General features: G+C 36.1%; 2 protein-coding genes across 3 annotated transcripts; one reads left to right on the top strand and one right to left on the bottom strand.

Annotated features, from left to right (window-relative positions):
* Nucleotides 1-5284: 5284 nt before the first annotated feature.
* LOC136220945 (pentatricopeptide repeat-containing protein At4g21065) lies at nt 5285-8049 on the top strand. Its single transcript, XM_066008802.1, has one exon. The coding sequence runs from the start codon at nt 5315-5317 to the stop codon at nt 7736-7738; it is 2424 nt and encodes an 807-aa protein (XP_065864874.1). The 5' UTR covers nt 5285-5314; the 3' UTR covers nt 7739-8049.
* A 2746-nt stretch (nt 8050-10795) lies between these two features.
* Nucleotides 10796-19089, bottom strand: LOC136220870 (shaggy-related protein kinase epsilon-like). 2 transcript variants are annotated; one of them, XM_066008698.1, is made up of 13 exons: nt 18722-19089; nt 16763-17011; nt 16577-16669; nt 15424-15483; nt 15032-15307; nt 14844-14918; nt 13483-13539; nt 13247-13387; nt 12551-12601; nt 12363-12458; nt 12189-12272; nt 11969-12071; nt 10796-11312 (listed from the first exon to the last, which is right to left on the bottom strand). In XM_066008698.1, exons 1-13 carry the CDS (start codon nt 18782-18784, stop codon nt 11242-11244), a joined length of 1419 nt encoding a protein of 472 aa, XP_065864770.1. In that variant the 5' UTR covers nt 18785-19089; the 3' UTR covers nt 10796-11241. The 2 variants fall into 2 exon arrangements, with proteins under 2 accessions (XP_065864770.1, XP_065864769.1); XM_066008697.1 differs by lacking the exon at nt 18722-19089 and adding an exon at nt 17175-17303.
* Between the last annotated feature and the right edge of the window lie 6909 nt (nt 19090-25998).

Raw genomic sequence — 25998 nt, 5'->3', positions numbered from 1 at the left:
ATATAAGCCCACTCCTCCTTCCCTTTACGGATTTTCTTCATCCTCTTTAACGGCTTCCTCACATCAATAGAGACTCTTAGCCTCATAAATTTCCTACGTAACCCGGTGGTATTATTGATATCATAAGCCTGAAATTTACCAATAAAATCCCCAATCTGTCTACCCACTCCCTCCGACATAGACCCAATAGGCAAGTCATAAATCTGGACCCAGAAATCGGCAATATACAAATCAACCAAGTCAGGTGACGGTTCATCTTTCCAGAGAGAAACCACAAGCAGATGATTATCAAAAGACCAAAGGGCCCCCTTCCACCACACGTGCCAAGTCAATAGCATGGTAAAATTCAAAGACATATTTATTGTTGGAGAGCTCTGATATAGCCACTCCCCTGCCTGGCCTCCATATCGTGGCCATTCTAGTCTTCATGGCTATAGTGTTAATAGAACGCTCTGTGAGAAACCGACCAATCAAGGTTAGGCCTCCATTTTTAGCAATAGGATTGGAAGACGGACCACTAAGGTCAAGAGCTTCCTCCTCACCATCCTACAACGACAAGTTGCCTATTGCCTTCTCCACACCAGCCATAATTATCAACAATACTAAGAAAACAGAAGTGCCGGACAGCAGGCCAACAACCAAAAAGCAGGGCACTCAACCCAACCAAAACAGCCCCAAACAGCAGAACACCCAAGCCTAAACACCAAGCAAACAATTCTAAAATCCAATACACTGACCAATGTTAACAACACTGAGCAAAACAAGAGCCAAGGCAAAACCAAGCAATCAAAACACACCCAATTGCAGCACAATATCCAACCAAGCCCAAACACAGAGATCAAGATAGAAGCAACTAACCCGGCTACCTAAACGGTAGAGACGGAGCCGAACAGGATGAAGAAACGAGACCAAACAACGGCCCTAAAGCAGAGGAATGGCGAGAATGGCACACCAGAACCGACGGGCGACGGAGGAGACGGCAGCAGGAGCGGTGGATCAAGAAAACCTCAAGATCGGACAAATCGAAACCGCGCACGAGAGGAAACAGAACCGTGCGATAACTAAAACCCCCACAGACACCACGACGCCGGAAGGACAAACGACCTCCCACAAACCGACGGCGGTGGAGAGAGACAACGGGTCGGCGTCGGAGCTAACAGGTCTTTACGGCGGAGGTTCTGATAGACGGGATGGCGGCGGTATCGCGATGTATTTTGCTATATCGCGGGTTCATTTTTTGTCTTTTTCCTTTTAAATTTTTTATCAATACTATTATTAATAGCTTCAAAGAGGATAATTTATTTAGTACTATCCAGAGAACTATTGTTCATCTATTTGGATAGAGTAGACCTGGTGAAGGGATAGTTAAGTTAAATACTGATGGCTCTTGTCTTGCAGACGGCAGAATTGCGGCTGGAGGTGTTTTGAGAAATGAGGGTGGTACTTGGGTGTCTGGCTTTGCTCAGAACCTGGGGTTGAGCTCTGGGGGATTTTCTCTGGGCTTAGGCTCGCCAAAAATCTGGATTTGAAAAGACTTCTCGTGGAATCGGACAACCTTGAAGCGGTCAAAATGATCCCTGATAATAAGACTATGGTCTAGGTTGCTAAAATTTAGTTAAAGAAATCAGAAGATTGTGTGTTTCCTTCGATACCATCAGCTTTGGCCATGTCTACCGGGAGCAGAACCGGGTAGCAGACCGCCTTGCTGCTGATTGTCATGTGAGGTTATTGGGAGTCTCAACTTTCTCTTCTCCTCTGGACATCCTTTTTTCATTACTTTCAGATGATCAGGTGGGGGTTAGCTTTCCTAGGCTAATCCCGGGTTAATTTGTGGGGCTTTTGTTTGTTTGTTTTCTTTCCTTTTCTTACAAAAAAAAGTATATAGTGATTTATTTTACTAAATCTAGGGTTAAGCTATTAATGAAAGTTGAATTAGACTCAAGCCTCCATGTACAAATCTAAGAACTGAGCAATATAAACACAGAAGCTATAGTGTATATTCGCCCAATCGGGTTGATTCCAGATACAGAGATTTCATTACCGCAATTAAAAGTCGTGTCCTATTGTTGTTCTGCAAGTGCGAACGTGGAGGAAGTTCGCCTTTCAACTCATAATCTAGAGTCAGAGAAAGATCAAACAAACAAAGGGAACATTTCTCATTCAGCAGTGTCAGATGATTATAAGCCAGGTGTAATAAAAACTTTTTAGTCATCCTAAGGGTCATGCCTATAAATAAAGAATCTTACCCTTGAGTAAAGGATCTTATTAGGTTTTTTTCTCTGCACTCTCTCATTTTTCTTATATTATTGTTTTCGTCTTTGCACTAGCAACATATATGGAGTGTTTGGTTGCTCCTTTTCATGCTCCTTTTTGCATTTTCACTTCAAAAGGAAGAGTTTTAGGTGTTTGGTTAGTGACCTCCTGTTTGCCTTTTATATCTGAAAAGCAGCATTGAGTGTTTGGTTAATTAGTGATCTCATGTTTGCCTTTTACACCCGAAAAGCAATCTTTTACAAAAGCAGAGAATCTCTGCTTTTTGGAAAAGCAGTTTTTTCAAATAGCAAACAGCAAACCGTAACAGCAACAGCAAACAGTAAGTAAAACAAACAGGCCCATAAACTTGATTGTCAGAGTGTATCCCAAGGAACGCTCTCAATGTAAGGACTATAGGAGACGTAAGAAATCATCTAAGTCTCAACTTCTTATCACATATTTATCACGTGATTAACATAATTACAAATAACCATGAAACTGTTTTAATTTATAGATAATTTTTTTTTGAAAGGTCTAATGTAACAGTCAAATCACTTTGTTCAATTTTTTTTGTTAGGTTGAATTAAAATATCATCGTTTTATATGTTAGGTATAAAATTGCACTTTACCTAACACGATAAGTGAAAATTCATATTATTTTTTGATGAGAAACATTTCGATATGTTTAATTAATTTACTATTCGTTTATTATCAAATTAATTTTAGAGAATTTTTTTTGGTAGAAATTAAGGCATTTTTTTTATCAAAAAATTAAACTAGTTTCTATATCTATTATTATTACTGTTCTTTATTTTTTTATCAGATAAGGTGTAAAAATATCCCTAATGTTTTTTATCATTAACATTTAAAATTATGCAGTTTTACCCCTAACATTGACAATCAAGAGTAATTTTACCCTTAACATTGATAAATTGAGTCAGTTTGAAAAAAATTCACGAAATTGTCTTATCAACCACAAAGTTTATCATCTACATTTTACATGTGCATCATTTTATTACTCATTAGTAACAGATCGCAAATACATGAATAGACGCGAAAAAGATAAAATTAAAAAATTATACTGTATTTTGTACGAATTGAACAGTAAAATTTAAATATTTCGTCGAATTGAAAATTATTAATCTCTAATTCTATTACTAAATCACAAAAACAAATGTTAAAACTTTTTTAGAACTACCCAATATGTAACTCATGTAGAATAAATAGCAAAACATTTGTATTTTATAATGAAATCTGAAACTGATCCAACATACCAATGTTAGGGGTAAAATTGCTCTTAGCTATAATGTTATTGGTAAAACGACACCATTTTAGACGTTAGATGTAAAATTTTTCTTCACTATCAACGTTAATTAAGGGTATTAATCTTTGAAAAAATATAGAAAATGTAAACATTGTTGCCACGAAACTTCAATTCTTAACGGCATGACCACTGAACTTTACATTTTTTAAAACCGGTAGCCACTCAACTAACTCCTCAAAATGATAGTTAACGATCTCAAAATGAAAATATTCAAGAATTAAAATTGTTCTGAACGACATTTACCACGAAACCACATTTTTTGTTTTCTAAAATCACCTTTATTGGAGCTTTCTCTCTCTAAAAGTTCACTCTCTCTTCTAACCAAACAACAACTAAATGGCATGAAAACGAAAATTTTCAAAAATTAAAGTTTCTTAGAATATTATTAACTCTTCAAACATTTTATTTTGAGACCGTTAATAATCGTTTTAAGGCGTTAAGTGGTAACCGATTTTAAACAGTATAATTTCAGTAGTCATGCCGTTAAGAATTAAAGTTCAGTATCCGAGGATGTAATTTACCCTTAAAAAAATACAGAAAGAAAGCAGAGTTTAGCAGCCCAATATGAAAATCGAAAAGAAAATAGAAAATTTAAATATATAATAAAAAAAGAAAAATAAATTACACCACAGCCGGGAATCGAACCCGGGTCTCTACCGTACTTTACCCTGGCAGCATCGTTCCACTAGACCACTCATGGTTGATGATCACTAAATGCACAATATATTTTTAAACCTTATAACAATAAGTTGACTTCTTTAAACATTTGGAGTGATGTTTTATATATTTGACATTTTAAATTCAAAAGGTGTAATTGATTTTTTAAATATGGATTAAGAACTAATTTAAAAAATTGTGAAATATATTTATAATTTTGGATAAATAAAATTATATTTTAATGAACGTAATAATACGTACTGTATAATTATTAATTTATTAGAATATATTTAAATTTTTATATACAATTTTTTTTTTAATTAAATGGCCCTTATTTCTTATATCATCAAGGGCTCATAAATTATCAAGACCGGCTCTGGAGGTTAGAAAAAGCTAAATCTTGGTAGGACTGCTTTCTACTAATGTCCCTGATTTCAGTTAAAGTACAAAAGTTAACGGCAGTCCTCGAACTACCCATTTATATATACTACGACGATAACCCCTTTAGACGATGGTTTAAAACCGTCATCCCGACGACCACTAAACAATATGACCACTAAACTTTATATTTTTTAACACCGATGACCACTCAATTTTTGCTAACTCCTCAAAATAATCGTTAACAACCTCAAAATGAAAATATTCAAGAATTAAAATTGTTCAGAGCGACATTTATCATGAAACCATATTTTTTATTTTCTAAAACCATCTTTTTTGTAGTTTTCTCTCTCTAAAAATTCACTCTCTCTACTAACCAAACAACACCTAAATGACCTTAAAACGAAATATTTTAAGAATTAAAGTTCCTTAGAATATCATTAACTCTTAGAATTTTTAATTTTGAGACCGTCAACAGTCGTTTTGAAGCATTGAGCGGCCACAGATGTTAAAAAGTGTAAAGTTCAGTGGTCATAACGTTAAAAATTGAAGTTCCATTCCGACAATATTAAAATAGGTAAAGTTCAGTGGCCATGGGTGTAATTTACCCAACAATAGTAAAATTGGTCGGAATGTTTATCCTGTATTATAACTTGCACTATAAACAAAATTTTGAGCAGAAACGCAGTGAAGAAGGCGGGTATGCAAAAAGTACGAACTTTATACTTGCATCAGCATCCTGAGCAAATCAAATTCACCAATCACTTCCGCAATCTATATTCAACTAGAAATTCTTCTTCAACAATTGATTTCAATCGACATTTGAATGATTTATCAAAAGGGGGGAACATAGATGATGCACGCCACTTGTTCGACAAAATGCCACACAGAGATGAGTTTTCCTGGAACATAATGCTTGCCGCATATGCAAATTCAGGCAGATTAATGGAAGCAAATCAACTATTTCATCAAGCTCCATTGAAGAGTTCAATCACTTGGTCTAGTCTTATATCTGGTTACTGTAAACATGGCTGCGAAATTGAAGCTTTTGAGTTGTATCGGAAAATGAAATTCGAAGGATACCGGCCGAATCAGTATACACTCGGAAGTTTACTTAGATTGTGCTCGAGAACGGGGTTGATTCGGAGAGGTGAACAGATTCACGGGTATGCGATTAAAATTAAACTTGATTGCAATGATTTTGTTGCTACTAGTCTGATTGATATGTATGCGAAATGCGAGTACATTTTGGAAGCTGAGTGTGTTTTTGAAATGGTGAGAGATAAGAAAAATCATGCGACCTGGACAGCTATGCTTGGTGGATATTCTCATAATGGAGATGGATTGAAAGCAATGGAGTTTTTTAGGGATTTGAGAATTGCAGGAGTTGAGGCTAATCAATTCACATTTCCTAGCATTTTGACAGTATGTGGGGGAGTTTCAGCTCTGTATTTTGGGATTCAGGTACATAATTGCGTAATTTTGTGCGGTTTTGGTGCGAATATATTTGTGCAAAGTTCATTAGTTGATATGTATGCAAAATGTGGGAGCTTGGATAGTGCAAAGAGGGTGTTGCGGGAGATGGATGTCGATGATGTGATTTCGTGGAATTCGATTATTGTAGGGTGTGCTAGGTTGGGGTTTCAAGAGGAAGCGTTGTCGTTGTTTCATCAAATGCACATGAGGGGTATGAAAGTCGATGAATACTCGTATCCGTCTGTTTTGAATTGTTTTGCAGGTATGAAGGATGTAGAGAATGCGAAATCTATCCATTCTTTGATAGTTAAAGCTGGATTTGCTGCGTATAAGCTCGTGAACAATGCTCTTGTCGACATGTATGCTAAACAAGGGGAGTTAGATTGCGCGTTTATGGTGTTTAAACAGATGCCGGAGAAAGATGTTATCTCATGGACCTCGTTGATTACAGGGTGTTCGTATAACGGCTCTCACGAAGAGGCTGTCAAGTTGTTTTGTAATATGAGAAATGTAGGTGTGTTTCTGGATCAGATTGCTCTTGCTAGTGTTCTGAGTGCGTGTGCGGAACTAACAGTCATGGAATTCGGTCAGCAAGTTCACGCAATCATCGTCAAGTCCGGTCTTGGTTCGTCCTTATCGGTAGATAACTCTCTTTTGACAATGTATGCAAAGTGTGGGAGTATAGAAGATGCGAGTTGCGTTTTCGATTCTATGCGAACTCGAGATGTCATCAGTTGGACAGCTTTAATAGTTGGATTTGCACAAAATGGTAGAGGAAAAGATTCGCTACGTTTTTATGATCGAATGATCGTTACGGGCATAAAACCAGATTTCATTACATTCATTGGTTTACTATTTGCTTGCAGCCATACCGGTCTTGTGGAGGATGGTCGCCGCTACTTTGAATCAATGGACAAGGAATACGGGATCAAGCCAGGTCCTCAACATTACGCGTGTATGATCGATCTTTTCGGACGCTCAGGGAAGCTAGCCGAGGCCAAGGAATTACTTAAACAAATGGTTGTAGAACCCGATGCAACGGTTTGGAAGTCGTTGCTCGCTGCTTGCAGAACGCACAGGGAGCTGGAATTGGGGGAGATAGCAGCAAACAACCTCTTTGAACTGGAACCGAACAACTCGATGCCTTACATACTGTTATCGAATATGTATTCTGTTGCAGGCCGATGGGAAGACGCTGCAAGAATACGAAGATCGATGAAGGCCAAGGGAATTAGTAAAGAACCCGGGTACAGTTGGACGGAATGGAACAGCAAAGTTCACGTTTTTATGTCTGAGGATAGGAATCATCCAATGATGAATGAGATTTATTCAAATATTGATGAGATAATCAGATTAATTAAGGAAGCCGGCTATGTTGCGGATATGAATTTCGCCCTTCACGACATGGACAGAGAAGGCAAGGAGCTTGGTTTGGCTTATCATAGCGAGAAGTTAGCAATTTCATTCGGGCTTCTCACCGTGCCAAAGGGTGCACCGATACGCATTTTCAAGAACCTTCGGGTTTGCGGAGATTGCCATACTGCTATGAAGTATATATCGAAAGTATATCTTCGGCATATTATTTTGAGGGACTCAAATTGTTTCCATCATTTCAGAAATGGAGAATGTTCTTGTAGAGATTACTGGTAATAGTTTATTATAGTTTCCTTCAAATATTTCCTGTTGCGTTGGTGATATTTGATGTGTCCCGTGTCGGTTGTAAAGTGTATATTGGGCTTGTAAATAAGGCACAGTCCAAACCTTCCCCTTTAAGCGTGTTTTGGGGGCGAAGTTAAGGATTCTCGTCTTTTTGGTTGGTATTAGAGACACCACTCTGTCGACTGGGTCTTAAGGGGTCCCGCATCGGTTGCAAAGTGTATATTGGGCTTGCAAATAAGGCACGGTCTAATCCTTCCCCGTTAAGCGCGTTTTGGGGCATAGTTAAGGGTTCTCGTCTTTGGATTGGTATCAGGGACACCACTCTATCGACCGGTGTCGCGTAGGGTTCGACGGATCCCCGACCGGTCGGGTCTTAAGAGGGTCCCACATCGGTTGCAAAATGTATATTGGGCTTGTAAATAAGGGACGGTCCAAACCTTCCCCTTTAAGTGCGTTTTGGGGGCGAAGTTACGGGTTCTTGTCTTTTTGGTAGGTATTAGAGACACCACTCTGTCGACTAGTGTCGCTTAGGGTTCAACCTTAAGGGGTCCCGCATCGGTTGCAAAGTGTATATTGGGCTTGTAAATAAGGCACGGTCGAAACCTTCCCTTTTAAGCGCGTTTTAGGGCGAAGTTATGGGTTCTTGTCTTTTTGGTTGGTGTCAAAGACACCACTTGTCTACCGGTGTCGCTTAGGGTTTGACAAATCCCCGACCAAGCCGGCCAGGTCTTAAGGGGGTGGGGATGATGCGTCCCACATCTGTTGCAATATGCGGTGGCATTAATACAATGTTCAAAATTTAACCGAACTCAAATTATTTTATTGTAACCGAACTCAAAATTTAACCATCACTAATGTGTCATCTCATGATTGATCTTGAACAACCAATTAGTCACAAACCACCTTAGAAAGTCTCATAAAACTGGCAGACAAACTTTTAACTCGTTTTTAAGTTGCTAGTTTTAATTGTATTTTCCACGTCAAGTTTGAAGTTCCGTTTGGATCCGAAACAACACAAAATCATTTCATATCAACAAGATTTCTTTTGGTAAAAGGTGAGGGATCTGACGACAAAAAAGTTAAGGGTTCTCATCTTTTTGGTTGATATTAGAGACACCAATCTGTCGATTGGTGTCTCTTAAGGTTTGACTGATCCCCGATCGAGGCAGTTGGGTCTTAAGGGCATTTTGGAACGAAGTTAAGAGTTCTCATAATGGTGACGACCAGTGGCGCTTAGGGTTCGATGGATCCCTAACCGAGGCGGTCAGATCTTAAGGGGGATCGAGGCAGTCGAGTCTTAAGGGGTTAGGGATGATGCATCCCACATCAGTTGCAATATGCGATGACATTAATACAATATTCAAAATTTAACCGAATTCGAATTATTTTATTGTAACAATTCGAATTTAGTGGCCTAAATAAAATATTTGATAAAACAAAATAAACACCATCACTAACGTCTCATCTCATGATTGATCTTGGACGATCAATTAGTTGCAAACCACCATAGAAAGTCTCAAAAAACATACGGTCAAACTTTTAACTCGTTATTAAGTTGCTAGTTTTAATTGTATTTTTCACAACAAGTTCGACATTCCATTTGGAACCAAAACAACACAAAATCATTCCATATCAACAAGATGGTACAATTTGAAGGGCGTTTTGGAACAAAGTGAAGGGTTCTCGTAATGGTGTCGGCCCGTGTCACTTAGGGTTCGATGGATACTCGACCGAGGCGGTCAGGTCTTAAGGGGGATCGAGGCGGTCAGATCTTCAGGAGGTGAGGATGATGCATCCCACATCGGTTGCAATATCAATATGCAATGACATTAATACGATATTCAAAATTTAACCGAACTCAAATTATTTTGTTGTAACAAAATTCAAATTTAGTGATCTAATTAAAATATTTGGTAAAATAAAGTTAACACCGTCGCTAATGTCATCTCACGATTGATCTTAGACTCTTAGACGACCAATTAGTCACAAACCACCTTAGAAAGTCTCATAAAACTGGCAGTCAAACTTTAACTCGTTATTAAGTTGCTAGTTTTAATTGTATTTTTCACGACAAGTTTGAAGTCTCGTCTGGATCCGAAACAACACAAAATCATTCCATATCAACAAGATTTCTTCTGGTAAAAGAAGAAGGGTCAGACGACAAAAATAGTTAAGGGTTCTTGTCTTTTTGGTTGGTATCATAGACACCACTCTATCGACTGGTCGCTTAGGGTTCGACGGATCCTCGATCGAGTAGGTCAAGTCTTAAGTAGGTGGGGATGATGATGCGTCCCACATTGGTTGCAAATTGTCTATACCTTATAGTTTCCTTCAAATGTTTCTTGTTGCATGGGTGATATTTGTTGCGTCCGCATCAGTTGCAAAGTGTATCTTGGCCTTGTGCAATAAGGCACAGTCCAAACCTTCCCCTTTAAAGGCATCTTGGAACGAAGATAAGGGTTCTCGTAACGGTGTCGACCAGTGTCGCTTAGGGTTCGATGGATACCCACTGAGACGGTCAGGTCTTAAGGGGGATCGAGACGATCGAGTCTTAAGGGGTTGGGGATGATGCATCCCACATCGGTTGCATTATACAATGACATTAATAACCGAACTCAAATTATTTTATTCTAACAAAATTCAAATTTAGTGATCTAATTAAAATATTGGCTTAATACATCATTTGCCTCCTGAACTTGTCCAAAAAGATTGATTGGCCCCTGAACTTTCAAAATATCTCGATAGCCCTCTGGAAACTTTTTGGACAAGTTCAGAGACAAATGATGTATTAAACCTAAAATTTTTGGTAAAACAAAGTTAACACCACCGCTAACGTGTCTTCTCATGATTGATCTTGGTCGCAAACCACCCTAGAAAGTCTCAAAAAAACATACAGTCAAACTTTTCACTCATTATTAATTTGCTAGTTTTAATTATATTTTTCACGACAAGTTCGACATTCCATTTGGAACCGAAACAGCACAAAATCATTCCATATCAACAAGATTTCTTCTGATATTATCGATCGGACAACAACTAAAAAAGAAATAAATAATAGAGATTATGTAATTTTGATTTTGTAATAGCACAAAAAAGTACAAAAATAAGATGTACATAGAAACATCCTAATTCGTCTAAAAGGATGCATTTAGTTGATTTTCTTACTAAATGCTGGTACACTGTGTATACAACAAATATGATATAAATAATGCTAGTGAAGTAGCCAAAAAAACAACTCACTAGAATCTCCTTGCCCAGCAGTAGCCCCCCTCATCAACCGGGGATGTCTCGTACGCTCGTCCATCCGTACGTCTGTAGTCACGGTCAATGTATTGTCAAAACTCTCCTATTATCTGTATCTTGAACTCCCACGTGAAGGCTAGTAGACAGTCGAGGTGCTCGCAACTAAGGAGTAGGCAGGACGGGCTTCCATGGGTGTATGTATGAATGAATATCCAAAATTTTGAATCACATTGTTGACATAATTTGGCTTCTCAGCAATCCTCTTTCCTTGCATGCTCCGGGATGAGACGCTTGCGCAGTTCAGTAGATGCTCCGCCCAGCTCTGCAGGGTTACTTGTCATAAGCAATTGCAAAAAGAAAAAGGGTTTTGCTATTTACCGCCCTCAAATTACTTATAACCGTCTCCATTTGGACAATTTTGCCCTTTGGATATTTTTTTTTTTCAAAATTGGGAAAAAAAAATTTGAGAGATTCGGCCAAAATTTGGCCTAAACGGATCACCCTGGGCCGAACGGATGCGGCATCCGTTATCGCCATGGGCCGAATGGATGCGGCATCCGTTTAGGCCAAATTTTGACCGGTACAAAATTGTAAAATTTTTAGTGACGAATAATACTAAATCGTTTTATGACGATAAATGCAAAATTCTCCAATTTTTTTGTGACGAAAAATACAAAATTGTCATAAAAAATTATATATTATTTTCATGAGTTCTTTGATAACAAAACGTAAATTTTAATGTTTTCGACTTGTAATCATCCATTTCCAGAGTTCGGGTTGTCACACATCAATTATTTTCATAATTTCAATTATTGTTATTCGGGTTTATGATTTTGGAGAGAGAATTTTCAGTTTTTGATCAAAATTATGAGAAGGGTAAAAAAGTCCAAATGGGAGCGGTGATAAGTAATTTGGAGGCGGTATTTAACAACCTACAAGAAAAACTATGGTAAAACTAAAGGTGGTTTTACGGCCTACCTTGGGCTGTGAAATTGAACAAAGGAGGTAGCTCTCGTCCGTTGGGCAAACACGCATTGGGGTCTCTTAAATCATCGAAGAAAGGGTGAGCACACGCCTCCAGCTGAGACCCGGAAAAATATACAATAAATCATTAGACTTTCCTTCAAACATACACACAAGCAAGGGTTGGAGTTTCCCGACTGTCCCGAAATTCAAACGGTAATATTAACGTTCTTACAGCAGTGCAACGTAAATTCGGTGAATACTGCAACAGCCTTGATACGAGATCGACTGCTTCAGCAGGCATTCGCTTGTGAAATATCTGCGCACAATGTGGCTTTCCACCATCAGAGAAAAGTAATGCTAATACGTTTTTGAGGATAAAAGAAGAACCGGATAAATATTAACAGACCTTGTGCCACGGGTGAGCTTTAATCTGAGGGAACTTAAATTCAGTGTAATTTGGATTCATGCACTTAATTTCTTCTCTGGCTGGAGTTCCCAAAACCTATTCAGATACAATACAAGAGGGAAAAAATATAAGTTTGTCAGAACGAAGATCATACAAAATTACGTTAAGAATTAGCGACTAAAATGTACCTTTATAATTTCCACTAGCTGATCGACACCACTTTCCCCAGGAAACATTGGCTGAAAATGTATATTGGAAGGATAAGCAACCAAAGAATATTCACTCAATTTGATGGCAACGGATACTCTACCTGCGGGTACCCAACACTACCCGACTCTATTGGGACTACCCGTACCCTATATAAAAGCGTATGGGACGGGTATGGTATCAAAACCATTACCCGTTAGGGTAATGGGACGGGTATGGGAATACCCCCAGGGTACCCGTTACCCGTCATAACTCTTTTATATATTAAAAAATATTATTGTGTTTTTGATGTAAGATGTGAGATTTGAACACCAACCTTTTGTTCTTCAACCGTTAACTGATACCACTAAGCTAAGCTACTTTATTTTTATTGATTAAGGTTCAATGTTTATAATTTTTAAATGGATGATTTATTAAATTTATACTTTGTTAAATTTGTAATATTTTTTATCTTATTTATTGATTCTTAACGGGTAAAGATGCCCGCGGGTACCCGTGAATTAAATGGGAGGGGTATGGGATGCAAAGCATATACCCGTTAGGGTAATGGGACAAATACGGATAATTAAAAAATAAACGGGTAAGGGTTTGGGATTAGGATTGGCACTACCCGCAGGTACCCTACCCGTTGCCATCCCTAGCCATAAATATTCAGTCAGAGAGAGAGAGAGACCGACCTGACCGAGAAGAAGTTCAGCCAAAACACAACCAGCAGACCACATATCAATTGCAGTTGTATAAGATGTAGCTCCGAATATAAGCTCGGGTGCCCTATAATACCGGGAGCAAATATACGATATGTTGGGTTCACCTGGTACCTGGAGATTAATGGCAGACTGTTATTAGTTCATTTCATCAACAGTAAATTAAACGTCGGCGGGAAAAATACACGTGGAAACACAAGTAACAATACCAGCATCTTCGCACTTCCAAAATCACAAATCTTTAGCTGGTGAGTACGGGAATTAACCTGCAGAATGCATAACAACATTAAACCAATGATGATTTGACAGCATATACAAGCATCAAACTTTAAGAAGGTAAAATCTCTCGCTGCTGCAGCTTCCGTAGTAATCTTGTTTCTAGGAGATTATTGCATTAATTACTTCTACTCTATGTTGCACGGAAACTCTTTCTTCACTAGTGTTTCCGCGCTTCGTGTCCGTTTCCATTACCGTTTTCTAGCTAAATTTTCTTAGAAATAATGTTTCCTGGTTTCAGTTTCAGTTTCCGTGCAACATAGTTGCTCTTAACTATTTCCCCTTTACGTGGAAAGCATTTTCAAGTCCAACAGCATAGAAAGGCCCCCAAAAAAACATTCTAGCTTTGCTTCTCTGGCTATCGTTACTATTTACTTTCAATTATCAATATATTTTCTGTTCAACCAAAAATGCATAAGAAACGATGTTCATCTTAATAAAGTGGATAGAGCCAAAAGTTACAAGCAAATCTGATAGAGAAGTGCTACTGCCGCCACCAACAATGTAATAGAGAATATGCTAATAGGCATAAGGGTAATATAGGAATTGAGGTAGTAGGGAGAGTAAGAAAGGGGATGGAAATATTTATGTTAGTTAGCACCATTTGTGTGTTTGGCTCTGTTCTTTGAGCAGAAAGGGAACTTCATCTTCCTATGGGAGTTGAGGTCACTCTCGGCTCATTCTATCTTTCCTTTTCTGTTTATTTCATACAAATTAATCAATACAATTCTCTATTTCTTTATTTGTTCAGTGTTTCTATCACAGTGGGCCCAAAGCCTAAGATCTCAGATTTATTCTCTATTTCGTTACGGTGAGGTGGCATAAGTTCGGCATTACAGTTTGAATAGATATAAGTAGCCAATAGTCAGTTAATACTAAATGTCACAATCAATAGTCAATAGTCAATAGTCATTTAATACTAAATAGTCATAGTCAATAGTTAATAGGAGTAATTGTATTTGCTTTTATTAGCTTTCCTTGAGCTCTTTACCTCTTGAATAAATACCTATAGCTAATAGCTAATAGCGGAGAAGATTTACTATTCTATTTTGGCTCCTAATGAGAGAAGGAAGAGTTCTCGGAGAGGTGCTGGTTAGCATATTGTGTTCTTATTTCCTTTTTCTTAAATCAATACGAGCTATCTGGTTTATTCATCTTTTTTTTTTCTCATTTCCTATCTTACTATTATCATAAAATTATCCTAAATTGCAAGTTTCCATCACAATCTTACCAGCAAATTCTTCAAAAATTCAAAGTGATGAGAGAAAAGTTAAAAGCTACAGGCAAATCTTACCAGCAAATTCTGTGGCTTAATATCACGATGGCACACACGAATGACGCGATGCAAGTAATTTAGACCACGGCAAATCTACAAAAACAAAGAGAAACACACTTAATTGGTTCAATGATTATTCTGAATTAGCCCCATCAACTTCATACTATACATGGCAAGAATCTAGTAAAAAACAAGGAATATTGTACCTGGTACATGTAAAGTTGCACATATATGGTAGGCATATGCTGGTGGCTCATCTTACTATAGTGCCTAGAAACTCGGTGGACGGTCTCCGGCATATAATCTAGGACAAGGTTAAGATATAGTTCATCCTTTTCAGTAGAGGAAAAGAAACAATGCTTCAGTTCAAGAACGTTAGGGTGATTGAGCATGCGCATGATCTGAAGTTCTCTGTTTTTGTATCTCCTATCTTGCAGGACCTTCTTTATTGCAACTACTTCACCAGTTTCCAAACACTTAGCCTATTGCATAAACAAGTATTTAAATGCGGTGAAAAAAAGAAAAAAATCAATATCTATCTTCAGATACTACAAACAAATCTCATACTATAGTGTGTGCGCTAACTGATTTGACATACCTGATAGACAACACCGAATGAACCAGTGCCAACCACACGCTCTGCCATGAAGGAGACTGTCTGAGACAATAAACAACAAATCCAGTGAGTAACGTACAATAATACATGTAAAGCATAGGCTTAAGGTTAAGGTTCTAAACTGTAAACATAGGCCTAACTCACCCCAAAAGCATAGATAAGAGCCTTGGAATCAGTTTCACATATTTAAATACTCTTGATCATAGTTGTTAAAGGCGCGCCTTACTCAAGGCTCAAGGTAATGAGCCTTGATTGCACAAGGCGAGGTGCAGTTTAAAAGGCTCTCTTGCCTTCTGCGTCTCGCCTGGGCTTCGGAGCCTGAGTCAAGGCGCGCCTCAGTAACATATACTGTTTTCACTAGGGTTTTCTTTTTTTACTGTTTTATGTAAAACAAATGGTTGATTAATCTCAACCACTAATCTAAATTAAATAAACTTAATCTTAACCCTTGATCTAAATAAGAGTATCAAGAGACATAAATATAGAAAGACTAGAGAGGGATTAAGAGCAGATTCACGATAGTGGAGATTATGGAGTAGACGATTTTAATCTTGATGATGATTATTAGTGTTCTTTTGTTCATTCTCATTTATTGACAATGAATGGTTATTAGTTTAGTAGCACTAGTTAGGTACTTAGGTTAAGACGTTAAGTATATGTATATGTTAACTTCTCTATGAAGTATGAACTTAAAGTGTGTGTTTTTGGTTTATGCTTTAACTAGTAATAGAGTATTAGTGATATTGATATCAAATATTGATATGCTTTAACAAGTAATAGAGTATTATATTTTTTTTACTGTGCCTCGTGTTAATCAGGCGCGCGCCTTGCGTTGCGCCATAAGTCTAGGCTCCAGGACCCCTTAGCGCCTTAGTACGCCTTGCGCCTTTTTAACAATTTTGATCTGAAGTGGCATCACTATAATCTAGATTTGAAACAAATCAAAAATTATACTGATGTTTAAAAAAAATCAACCAGAAACCTCAAACTAGTAGGCAAGAGCCTTGGAATCAGTTTCACATCTTTAAATATACTCCTTGATTCAAAAGTCAGTGGCTTATATTGGTCTATCTATAATTTAACAGAAACACAGGAAAAATGCTGCATGCCCGTTTCCGTTGAACAATTAACTGACCTGTTTTGGTTGTCCATTCCGACCATTCACTGTAGTTGCAATTATATGTCCGGCTTCTGCACCATTACCACTCACAACAGCGGACTCTATGTCCTTCATATTGCACAATAGACGTAACAACTGTTAAATATCAACTGAAACTGTTCTCAATCTTGTTCATTTTGAGGGTGTTCAAAAGCAAAATACCTTTTCATCATGGTTGGTTCTTTCATCTCTGATCTTCATTTCATGCATTTTTGGAAGCTGATCACGGCCTGATTTTTCATTTCTGTTCTTAGTAGATGGTTTTGATGTGCTTGCAGCATTATCCAGAGAAGTAGAAGCCATATGCTGCTCGAGACCTGTCGTATTTCTCTCATCTAAATTTAACTCTCCATTGGCCTTCTGCTCTGCTGCTTGATCAACTTTCACCCTCTTTGTGAAGGAGTCTCCACCCTAAAGGGAAAAGAGAAAATCTCAGTTCTAGATATGTAGTTCATCACATGTTTTTTCATTGTAATAAAATCCAACTACAAAATGAAATCCCCAAATTAAAAAAGATACGGTAAAGTCATGCGATCATAGAATTTACTAATTGAAAAGCATCTTAATCTATTACATGGTATCTTCCCTCAGTATTGGACCAATAATAATGAAGCAAAAACTGACATATAGGCTGATTCCAGAAACCCATTAATTTGAGTAGCACCCTGATTAACACCTCATCCACTAAGCATTTAAAAGCCAGATCTAATTTATAAGATTAAATGTGATTAAGTGCAAATCAATCATAAGATTTTGTAGTCTAGTTTACATTTTGATGCAATAGCCAACAACTTGTATGAATAAGTTATCAAGCACTTTTCTCCATCCTTCTCTCTCAACTTCAGTTTATTAGGAAAAAACCAATAATTACAAATTGACCTATCAACAACCACACACCAACATTACTCTTCAGAAAAAGCCAACCACTAATCTATGATTTCTACGTAAGAAAATCAAGTGAAGTAATTTAATAATTAGAGAGAGATATTGCATTTGCATCACTTTTGTAATGTAACACCAACATAAACAGCATCCTTGGCTACAATGTCACATTCCAAAATAGCTCAGCCAAGCAATAGAAACTCCTTAACAGTTGAAAGGAAAACACTCCAAAAGGCACAATTGAAGATAAAAGCGATTAGAAAGACTAATTAGTAATTACAATGAATAATTACTATCAAATTCGAATTACAATGCTGTTTAATCAGGTGAAAACAAAGGAAATCGATTACCCAAAAACATTTGATTATCCATGACACCGAGAAAAGGAAATCTCACAATCACAGCTACCAAACAGACAACAGGAACAGCATTCTTGGCTACAATGTCGCCTTCCAAAATTGCTCAGCCAAGCAATAGAAACTCCTTAACGGTTGAAAGGAAGACACTCAAAAAAACATTTGATTATCCATGACACCGAGAAAAGGAAATCTCACAATCACGAATCCGATTATCTTTCGCCTAATTTCTCAGCTACCAAACAGACAACATGAACAGCATTCTTGGCTACAATGTCGCATTCCAAAATTGCTCAGCCAAGCAATAGAAACTCCTTAACCGTTGGAAGGAAAACACTAAGAAAGGCGCAATTGAAGATAGCGCCGTAAATAAAAGCGATTAGAAAGACTAATTACAATCAAATTCGAATTACAATACTGTTTAATCAGGCGAAAACAAACGAATCGATTACCCAAAAACATTTGATTATCCATGTCACCGAGAAAACGAAATCTCACAATCACGAATCCGATTACCGTTCGCCTAATTTCTCAGCTACCAAACAGGCAACATGAACATCATTCTTGGCTACAATGTCGCATTCCAAAATTGCTCAGCCAAGGAAAACACTCAGAAAGGCGCAATTGAAGATAGCGCCGTAAATAAAAGCGATTAGAAAGACTAATTATACAATGAATATTTACTATCAAATTCAAATTATAATACAGCTTAATCAGGTGAAAACAAAACAAATCGATTAACCAAACACATTTGATTATCCATGACACCGAGAAAACGAAATCTCACAATCACGAATCCGATCATCGTTCGCCTAATTTCTCAGCTACCAAACAGATATACATTGCGAAGGAATAACAAAAGGAAGAAGATATTCAAACTTACAGGATCGGAGGAGACGGAATTTCGACCAGAAGCAATAGTCTTCAACCGACGCACCACATTCATGGTTTCTGAATCTGACGAAACTAAATCTTAATTTTACTTTTTTGAATCCCAGAAAAACAATCGGAAAAATGTTCCAACAGAATTTACAAGCAATATATGTGAAACTTCACAGGCAGATGAAAAAACTCAACTCAACCTTCTCTCTCCCTCCGCATTCAACAGAGTGAGAGAGAAGGAATTGTAAAGAACAGGAATTATAGGATTAAAAATAAAATAAACACCAAATTCCCTCGGTTAAGTCTTTTCTGAATCTCTCTGAAGAAAATTTTCCCTCTTTCAATAGTTCTTCTTTGCTCTGTGAAGCTCCATGTGTATTTTTTTTATTTTTTTATTTTTTTTATTCCGTGGTCAAAGCTCGACCCCAAGGGCCATAGCCAATCATTTCCAAGCTTGAAGCTTTTCTGTCCTTTGGTCAAACGGCGATTTGTGACCGTTGATTATCCATAATAGTGATCAGGCGGGTATGATTTGTTCAGGCTTAATACATCATTTACGCATTGTTTGATAAACACTTAATTGTTTAGATTAAAATATTAAACACTTATTTAATTTAAGTGAATTTGATAATGATTGTTTCTCCACCACTTAAATTGCTTAATTAAGTTAAAAATCACTTACTTTGATAAGTTAAAATATTTAACTTAACATTTTAAGTTAAATATTATCAACTAATATTTTTATAAAAATTAAATCATTCAATATTTTCGGCATTTATAATATTCAACACTTAAAATTCAATGCTTATTTTTTCAGCACTTAATTTTCAGTTTTATCACACAACACTTGAACTTGTCCCAAAAAAAACTTGATTAACTCTTAAAATTTCAAAGTATCTTGATAAACCCCTAAATTTATAGGGTAAATTACATCCACGGACACTGAACTTTATCCATTTTCACATTATGTCCACTCAACTTCATTTCTTCCCGTGGCCACTCAACTTTACACTTTTTAACACCGGTGGCTACTCAATTTTAACTAACTTCTCAAAATGACCGTTAATGATCGTTAACGACCTTAAAATGAAAATATCAAGAATTAAAGTTGTTCAGAACGATATTTACTATGAAACCACATTTTTTATTTTCGAAAATCACATTTTTGGAGCTTTCTCTCTCTAAAAATTCACTTTCTCTCTCCTAACCAAACAACACCTAAATGATCTCAAAACGAAAATTTTCAAGAATTAAAGTTCCTTAGAATATCATTAACGCTTTGGATTTTTTATTTTTAACCGTTAATGGTCGTTTTGAAGCGTTAAGTGACCACCAGTGTTAAAAAGTGTAAAGTTCAATGGCCATACCGGGAAGAAATGAAGTTCGGTGGCCATAATGTGAAAATGGATAAAATTCAGTGGCCATAGGTGTACTTTACCCTAAATTTATATAAAATATTTAGTTAGTTTCTGTCTTGCGTAAAATGTAATCAATTAATTATTCTGTTGTAAAAAAATTAGTTAAATATGGAAGATATATTGCACGAGTTTTATAATGTTATTATATGATTCATATAATAGCTGAAAAATGAAATTCTTACTTGCTCAATTATAAAACTTGACTTTTATGATATTAGAACCGCATAGACCTGACAATTATCGTGTTCGTGTCGTGTCATTTTGGGTTCGTATCAAAAAGAGTAAACTCAATCCCAACCCAAAAACTTTCGTGTCACAATCGTATTAACCTGTTCGGATTAGTGTTAATTTCATGTTATGTTTTCGGGTTACATGTAATATGTTATACATATATATTAATGACAACTTGTAAAAATATAAGAAGATATTAGACTATTTTTAAATATTTTATATCATTTTTAGATTAGTATGTTAACACTAACCATTGAAAAGTTCGTTAATATCATGTTAGATGGTCATGTAATGTATTTATAACAATTTCGGAGGTTCGAATCAATATCTGAAAGTAATAATTATAATTTTATTATCTTTATGAATAAAGTTACATAAAAAACACGAAAGAATATAACAATAATTTTCAATAGTCATGTGATTTCGTGTCGTTTTCGGGTTCACATGTCAACTCTAACCCAACCCAAAAATTTAGGTGTCAGTTCCGTGTCAACCCAAAAATAACACATTACTTACTAAGAAAAACTCAAACACTAAAATTATGTGTCGATTTCGTGTCAAGTAACCGAGTCGTGTGTATTTTTGCCACCTCTAGAACCGTATACCTCGATCTAGGTTGTTTTACTATTTTTTTTAAAACAGCACAATACATCTTCCGCATTTAACTTACTTTGAAAGTTTAAAGGTTAATACTTTCCATTGATATGTTTGTTAGAGGGGATAAAGACACGGTGATAGGAATAAAAAAAACTGAGATGAGTTATCACATATTTGTTTTAGAGATAGGCTAGGAAAATAAGAGAGGGATACGAGTCTTATCCCTTAAATCCTATACCCAGAATGGGGTGGTATAAGGAGGTGAGATAAACTCATGTGATTTTAATAGGATGGAAAAGTCCATCTTATTCCTCATATTAATGTTATGTAGTTTAAATAAGGTTAAAATAGTAAAATGTATTATTTTATCCATATCCATATCCCTATCTCACATACCAAATATTTAATAATAATTCTTAACTATCATATTTTTATCCTTATCTGAATCATTTATCCTTATCTCTATCCCAATAATTTTTATCCCAGAAGGGGGTGGGAAAAACTCATGGGATTTTAATAAGAGGGAAAAGTCCATCTTATCCCTCAAATTAATATTATGTAGTTTAAATAAAGTTAAAATAATAAAATATATTATTTTATCCCTATCCACATCCTTATCCCATATATCAAATATTTAATAATAATTGTTGACTATCATATTTTTATCCTTATTTCAATCATTTATCTTTATCTCTATTCCAACCTTTATCCTTATCCTTATCTCAATAAAATACCAAATGCGGATAATAAAAAATGATACTTTAAGTTAGCTGTGGAGGACATGAGTTAGAGAAATACCCTTCTTTTTTAAATTATTTACGAGAAAGGGATTTCGGATCCGGATCCATAAGAGCAGAATATTCCCCATGATTTGACTGGTTTCTGACAATTCTTTCGGCCTGCAGAGGATAATGGGCCTTGTGCAAGAGGCCCACTAATGGGCCTGTTTGAATGGCTCAAGTTAACCAAAATAGTACAAAATATTAAAAGGAAAAATGGATTTTTTTTTAAAGAAAAAACTCAATATATTAATAATAGCAAGAAGCATCTCGAATTAGAATGCTTTGAATAAATACAGAACTAGACCAATGAGTTAAAGAATTAGAATAGGAACGAGCATTTCGTGCCATAGCATGAGCTACTTCGTTCGCTAACCTTGCAACAAAATTCACCTTAAGATTTGGGTGATCCTGAATGAAATCTCTAATGTCTTGAATAATTTTTCTAAACTCAGTAAGATCTCGATGTTGTGCTCGGATTGAATCTATCACAACCTTTGCGTCGCTTTCGAACATAACTGAATTATAACCTAAAGATAGAACCCAACTCATACTTTCCTTAAGTGTCATTGCTTCCGCCATTTTGACTGATACCACACCCAACTGATGTGTGCTATAGCCTTGGATGAAACTACCCATACAGTCGTGCAAAACTGCTCCTGCACCAATAGCTCCCTCGTCATTGAACATTGCGGCGTCAACATTACACTTTAGATATTACAAGGTGGTGAGCACCATTTGGGAATTTAAAGGCGTTACTTTCTCATAATCTAAAAGTAGTATTAGGTAATTGCAAATTTTTTTTTTTAAAGCTGGAAAAAAAATACTTTAAAAAAAAGGCCTAATGCATACCCAGCCTTCTAAAGTTGTCCGTTTTGTTCATTTAACCCCCTCACCTTATGGGACAACCCTTTAACCCCCTAAACTCCATAAAAATGGTATTTCTCACCCCCTTAACTTGTCCAAATTTGTCATTTTAACCATTCTCAACTCATCGAATATCCTATTTACCCCCTTAACTCCATAAAAGTGGTATTTCTCACCACTTATGATCCTATTTACCCTCTTAATTTCATAAAAATGATATTTCTTATCCCTTTATAGTAGTAAAAAAAGTTGAATGGAGAAAGAACGAATAAAAAAATACAAATAACAAGAACATTAATATAAACAAGTTAAATACATTATATGTAGGGATAATGTACCGAAATGGGCCTATGATTTTTGGGGAAGTATCAATTTAGGTTCCACTTTTATGGAAAACATAAATATAGGTTTAACGTTTAAAAAAAGTTATCAATTTAGGCTTCGATAACGGATTGTAAGGGGTGAAAAATACCAATTTTATGGAGTTAAGGAGGTAAATAGAACATTCTATGAGTTGTGGAGATAAATGGACAAGTTAAGGGGGTGAGAAATACCATTTTTATGGAGTTTAGGGGGTTGTCCCGTAAGATGAGGGGGTTAAATGAACAAAACGGACAACTTTAGGAGGCTGGGTATGCATTAGGCCTAAAAAAACTATAATTTATAGTTTTTGAAGAAAGTAGTTACGCAACGTATCGAGAGAGCTAATATTAAAAAAAAAATCAGATAAAAATAGTAATAATTTTCAATATAATCTAATAGTATAAGTTTTTTTACTTTTTTGACTTTTAGAATTGTTATTGTGTTACTAAACATTCGTCAGTTTTTCTCCACGTTATTTTCTTTCAAATCAGGTTGTGTTGGCAACAGTAATGTCAAACTAGCTCTAAATCTCTCATCAGACTAAGGTTCTGTTTAATAAAATTGTAATTAAGGTACTATTTAATAAAACTGAAAATTAAATGTTTGAAAAAATAAGTACTAAATTTTAAGTATTGAATATTTTAAGTGTTAAACGTATTAAATAATGCAATTGTTTGTTAAATACTAAAAATAAGTAGACTTGTTCATGGGCTGAGCTGGACAGGGCCCATCAGGCTTTTGTCTAAAAATGCTTAGTCCAAACCTAGCTCAGTTCAGTCCGCTGTTAATTTAGGTAGGCTCGGACTGCGAAATTTGCATAAGTTTATTATTATATAATATATGATATGAGATGAAGAAAAAGAAAAAATCATAATGGATAGCAATGAGAAAAATGAAATTTAGTATGTGGAAAACAAAATGGTTATTCTTTAAAATAACATTGTAAATCAATTACAAAGTTCAAAAATCAAATCACAAGCCTAGTCCATATAAGCTCACCTAAATATATATGTATAATTTTTAATAATAAAAAATTAAATTTATATTTAAAAATAAATATTAATATATAAATTTATAAATTTATTAATTAATATTAATAGACGGAACGAGCTGGGCCGGTCCGTGCTATTTTTATAAATCCCAAACCCCGTCCAAAAAAGAGGCGGATTTTGCGGACCTAGACCGAAAGATAAATTTTCATATCCAAGTATGGTCTAGGGGATACAGGTCTTGGCGGATCGGACGGGTATCCGAGCTCGTGAACAGATCTAAAAATAAGTATTGAACATAAAAATATTAGTTGATGTAGTCGGTAGCTACTTGGAGCTGCCTTATCTTATTGGCAGAAATAAACTCTAAATTTTTCATTATCTTGAAGAAAGAGTAAAAGTCCGAAGTTTTAGTTCGAGTTGAAAGTTTTTATTTTCTTTCTTTCTTTAATCTCTTCGGAAAAAAATTTGACTAACTAATATGGAGAGGGGGCCGAAATTTGATGATAAGGGATATGGACTCGGTCTTTTTTTTCCTAAAAACACTCACTTCATTATTCCTTAATTATTTGTATATAATTAGATTTTAAGATAATTTAATTATATTTTATTCTAATAAAAAATTAAAATCATTTAACATAATCTAATTATCTTTAAATCTATTATCTATCTACTAGCTTTGAGCCCGGATTTTTTCCATTTTGACTAATACGTTTATTTATTTATTTATTTTTTTTTGATGAAAAATTAACTAACATAAATCAAATTCTTGAAGCATCCTTACAAATGGATTCCCATACAAAAGATGGAGAATCCTCAATGAAAACAAATGGAGAATTAAAATCTCGAGCCCAAATAGCCATCTTATGAGCCAATTCATTCCCCTCCCTATGAATGAAATTAAAAGTACAACGTTCAAAACCCGAACTGAACTGTAAAACATCATCATAAAGAAAAGTCAAGGATGCCATAGGAGACCTTCTCTTTAAAAGCGTATCAATAACAATCTGAGCGTCAGACTCAATGCAGATACGGGTGAAAAAACAATCATTGGCTAGTTTAAGCCCTTCCATTATAGCCCATAACTCTGTCGCTTCAATGTCTGCACACGGATCAATTGGCAATCCCGCAGATGCAAGAACTTGTCCCTCCTCATTCCTCGCTATTACCCCGACCCTTACGATTAATCCATTATCCCCAAAAGAAGCATCACAATTAATTTTTGTGACCCCTTGCGGGGGTGGATACCAAATCTTGTCAGGAGTAAGAGAATTAGTTTCGGAATTCCGACGAACATTTCCTTTGCCATTAATTCGCCAATCAACCATAAATTCGAAAATTTTTGTTTGGAGCACCGCATCATCGATCCATTCCTCCTCGTGCACAAGTTTGTTCCTGCGAAACCAGAGCCACCACATGACACACACAGCACGTACCTGTTCCCCAGGTGGAAGCACATCCATACACGCCTGAATCCATGACAGTGTATCAGTTGCAACAATTTTGTCAATCCTAAATGAAAACTCCATATTCTTCCAAACGTGCTTATTCTCCCTATATGTTTTGATCGCGTGAAGACCATCTTCTATTGACGATGAGCATCTTGGGCATTCGGTTGAGCAGATAACTCCACGTTTTGCAATTACAGCTCGAGTTGGAAGAATGTTTTTACAAAATTTCCACAAAAAATGACACAGCTTCAACGGGACGTCGAGGGACCAAATATGTTTCCATAACCCTTTATTCCCTTGATAAGACGTTGAGGCCCGATTTTCCTGAGCAACACGAACTCGTTCAGCCAAGTAATAAGCTGATTTAACAGAAAAAATTCCCGTTCTTGTTAAACCCCAATATTGTTCGTCCAGAGGCCGACGAAAACTTAACGGAATTTTTTTAATTTCAGCAACCTCACCCGGAACAAAAAACTTAATTAACCCCTCTCTATTCCATTCACCATTCTCCTCTTGGATCAGATCTTTTACCCATATCGGTTTATGATTATGCAAGTTAATCAAGGGTCGCTTGGCATTTAGT

The sequence above is a fragment of the Euphorbia lathyris genome, chromosome 2 (genome assembly GCF_963576675.1).
Source record: "Euphorbia lathyris chromosome 2, ddEupLath1.1, whole genome shotgun sequence".
NCBI lineage: Eukaryota > Viridiplantae > Streptophyta > Magnoliopsida > Malpighiales > Euphorbiaceae > Euphorbia > Euphorbia lathyris.
This window is presented reverse-complemented; position numbering and strand designations above follow the sequence as displayed.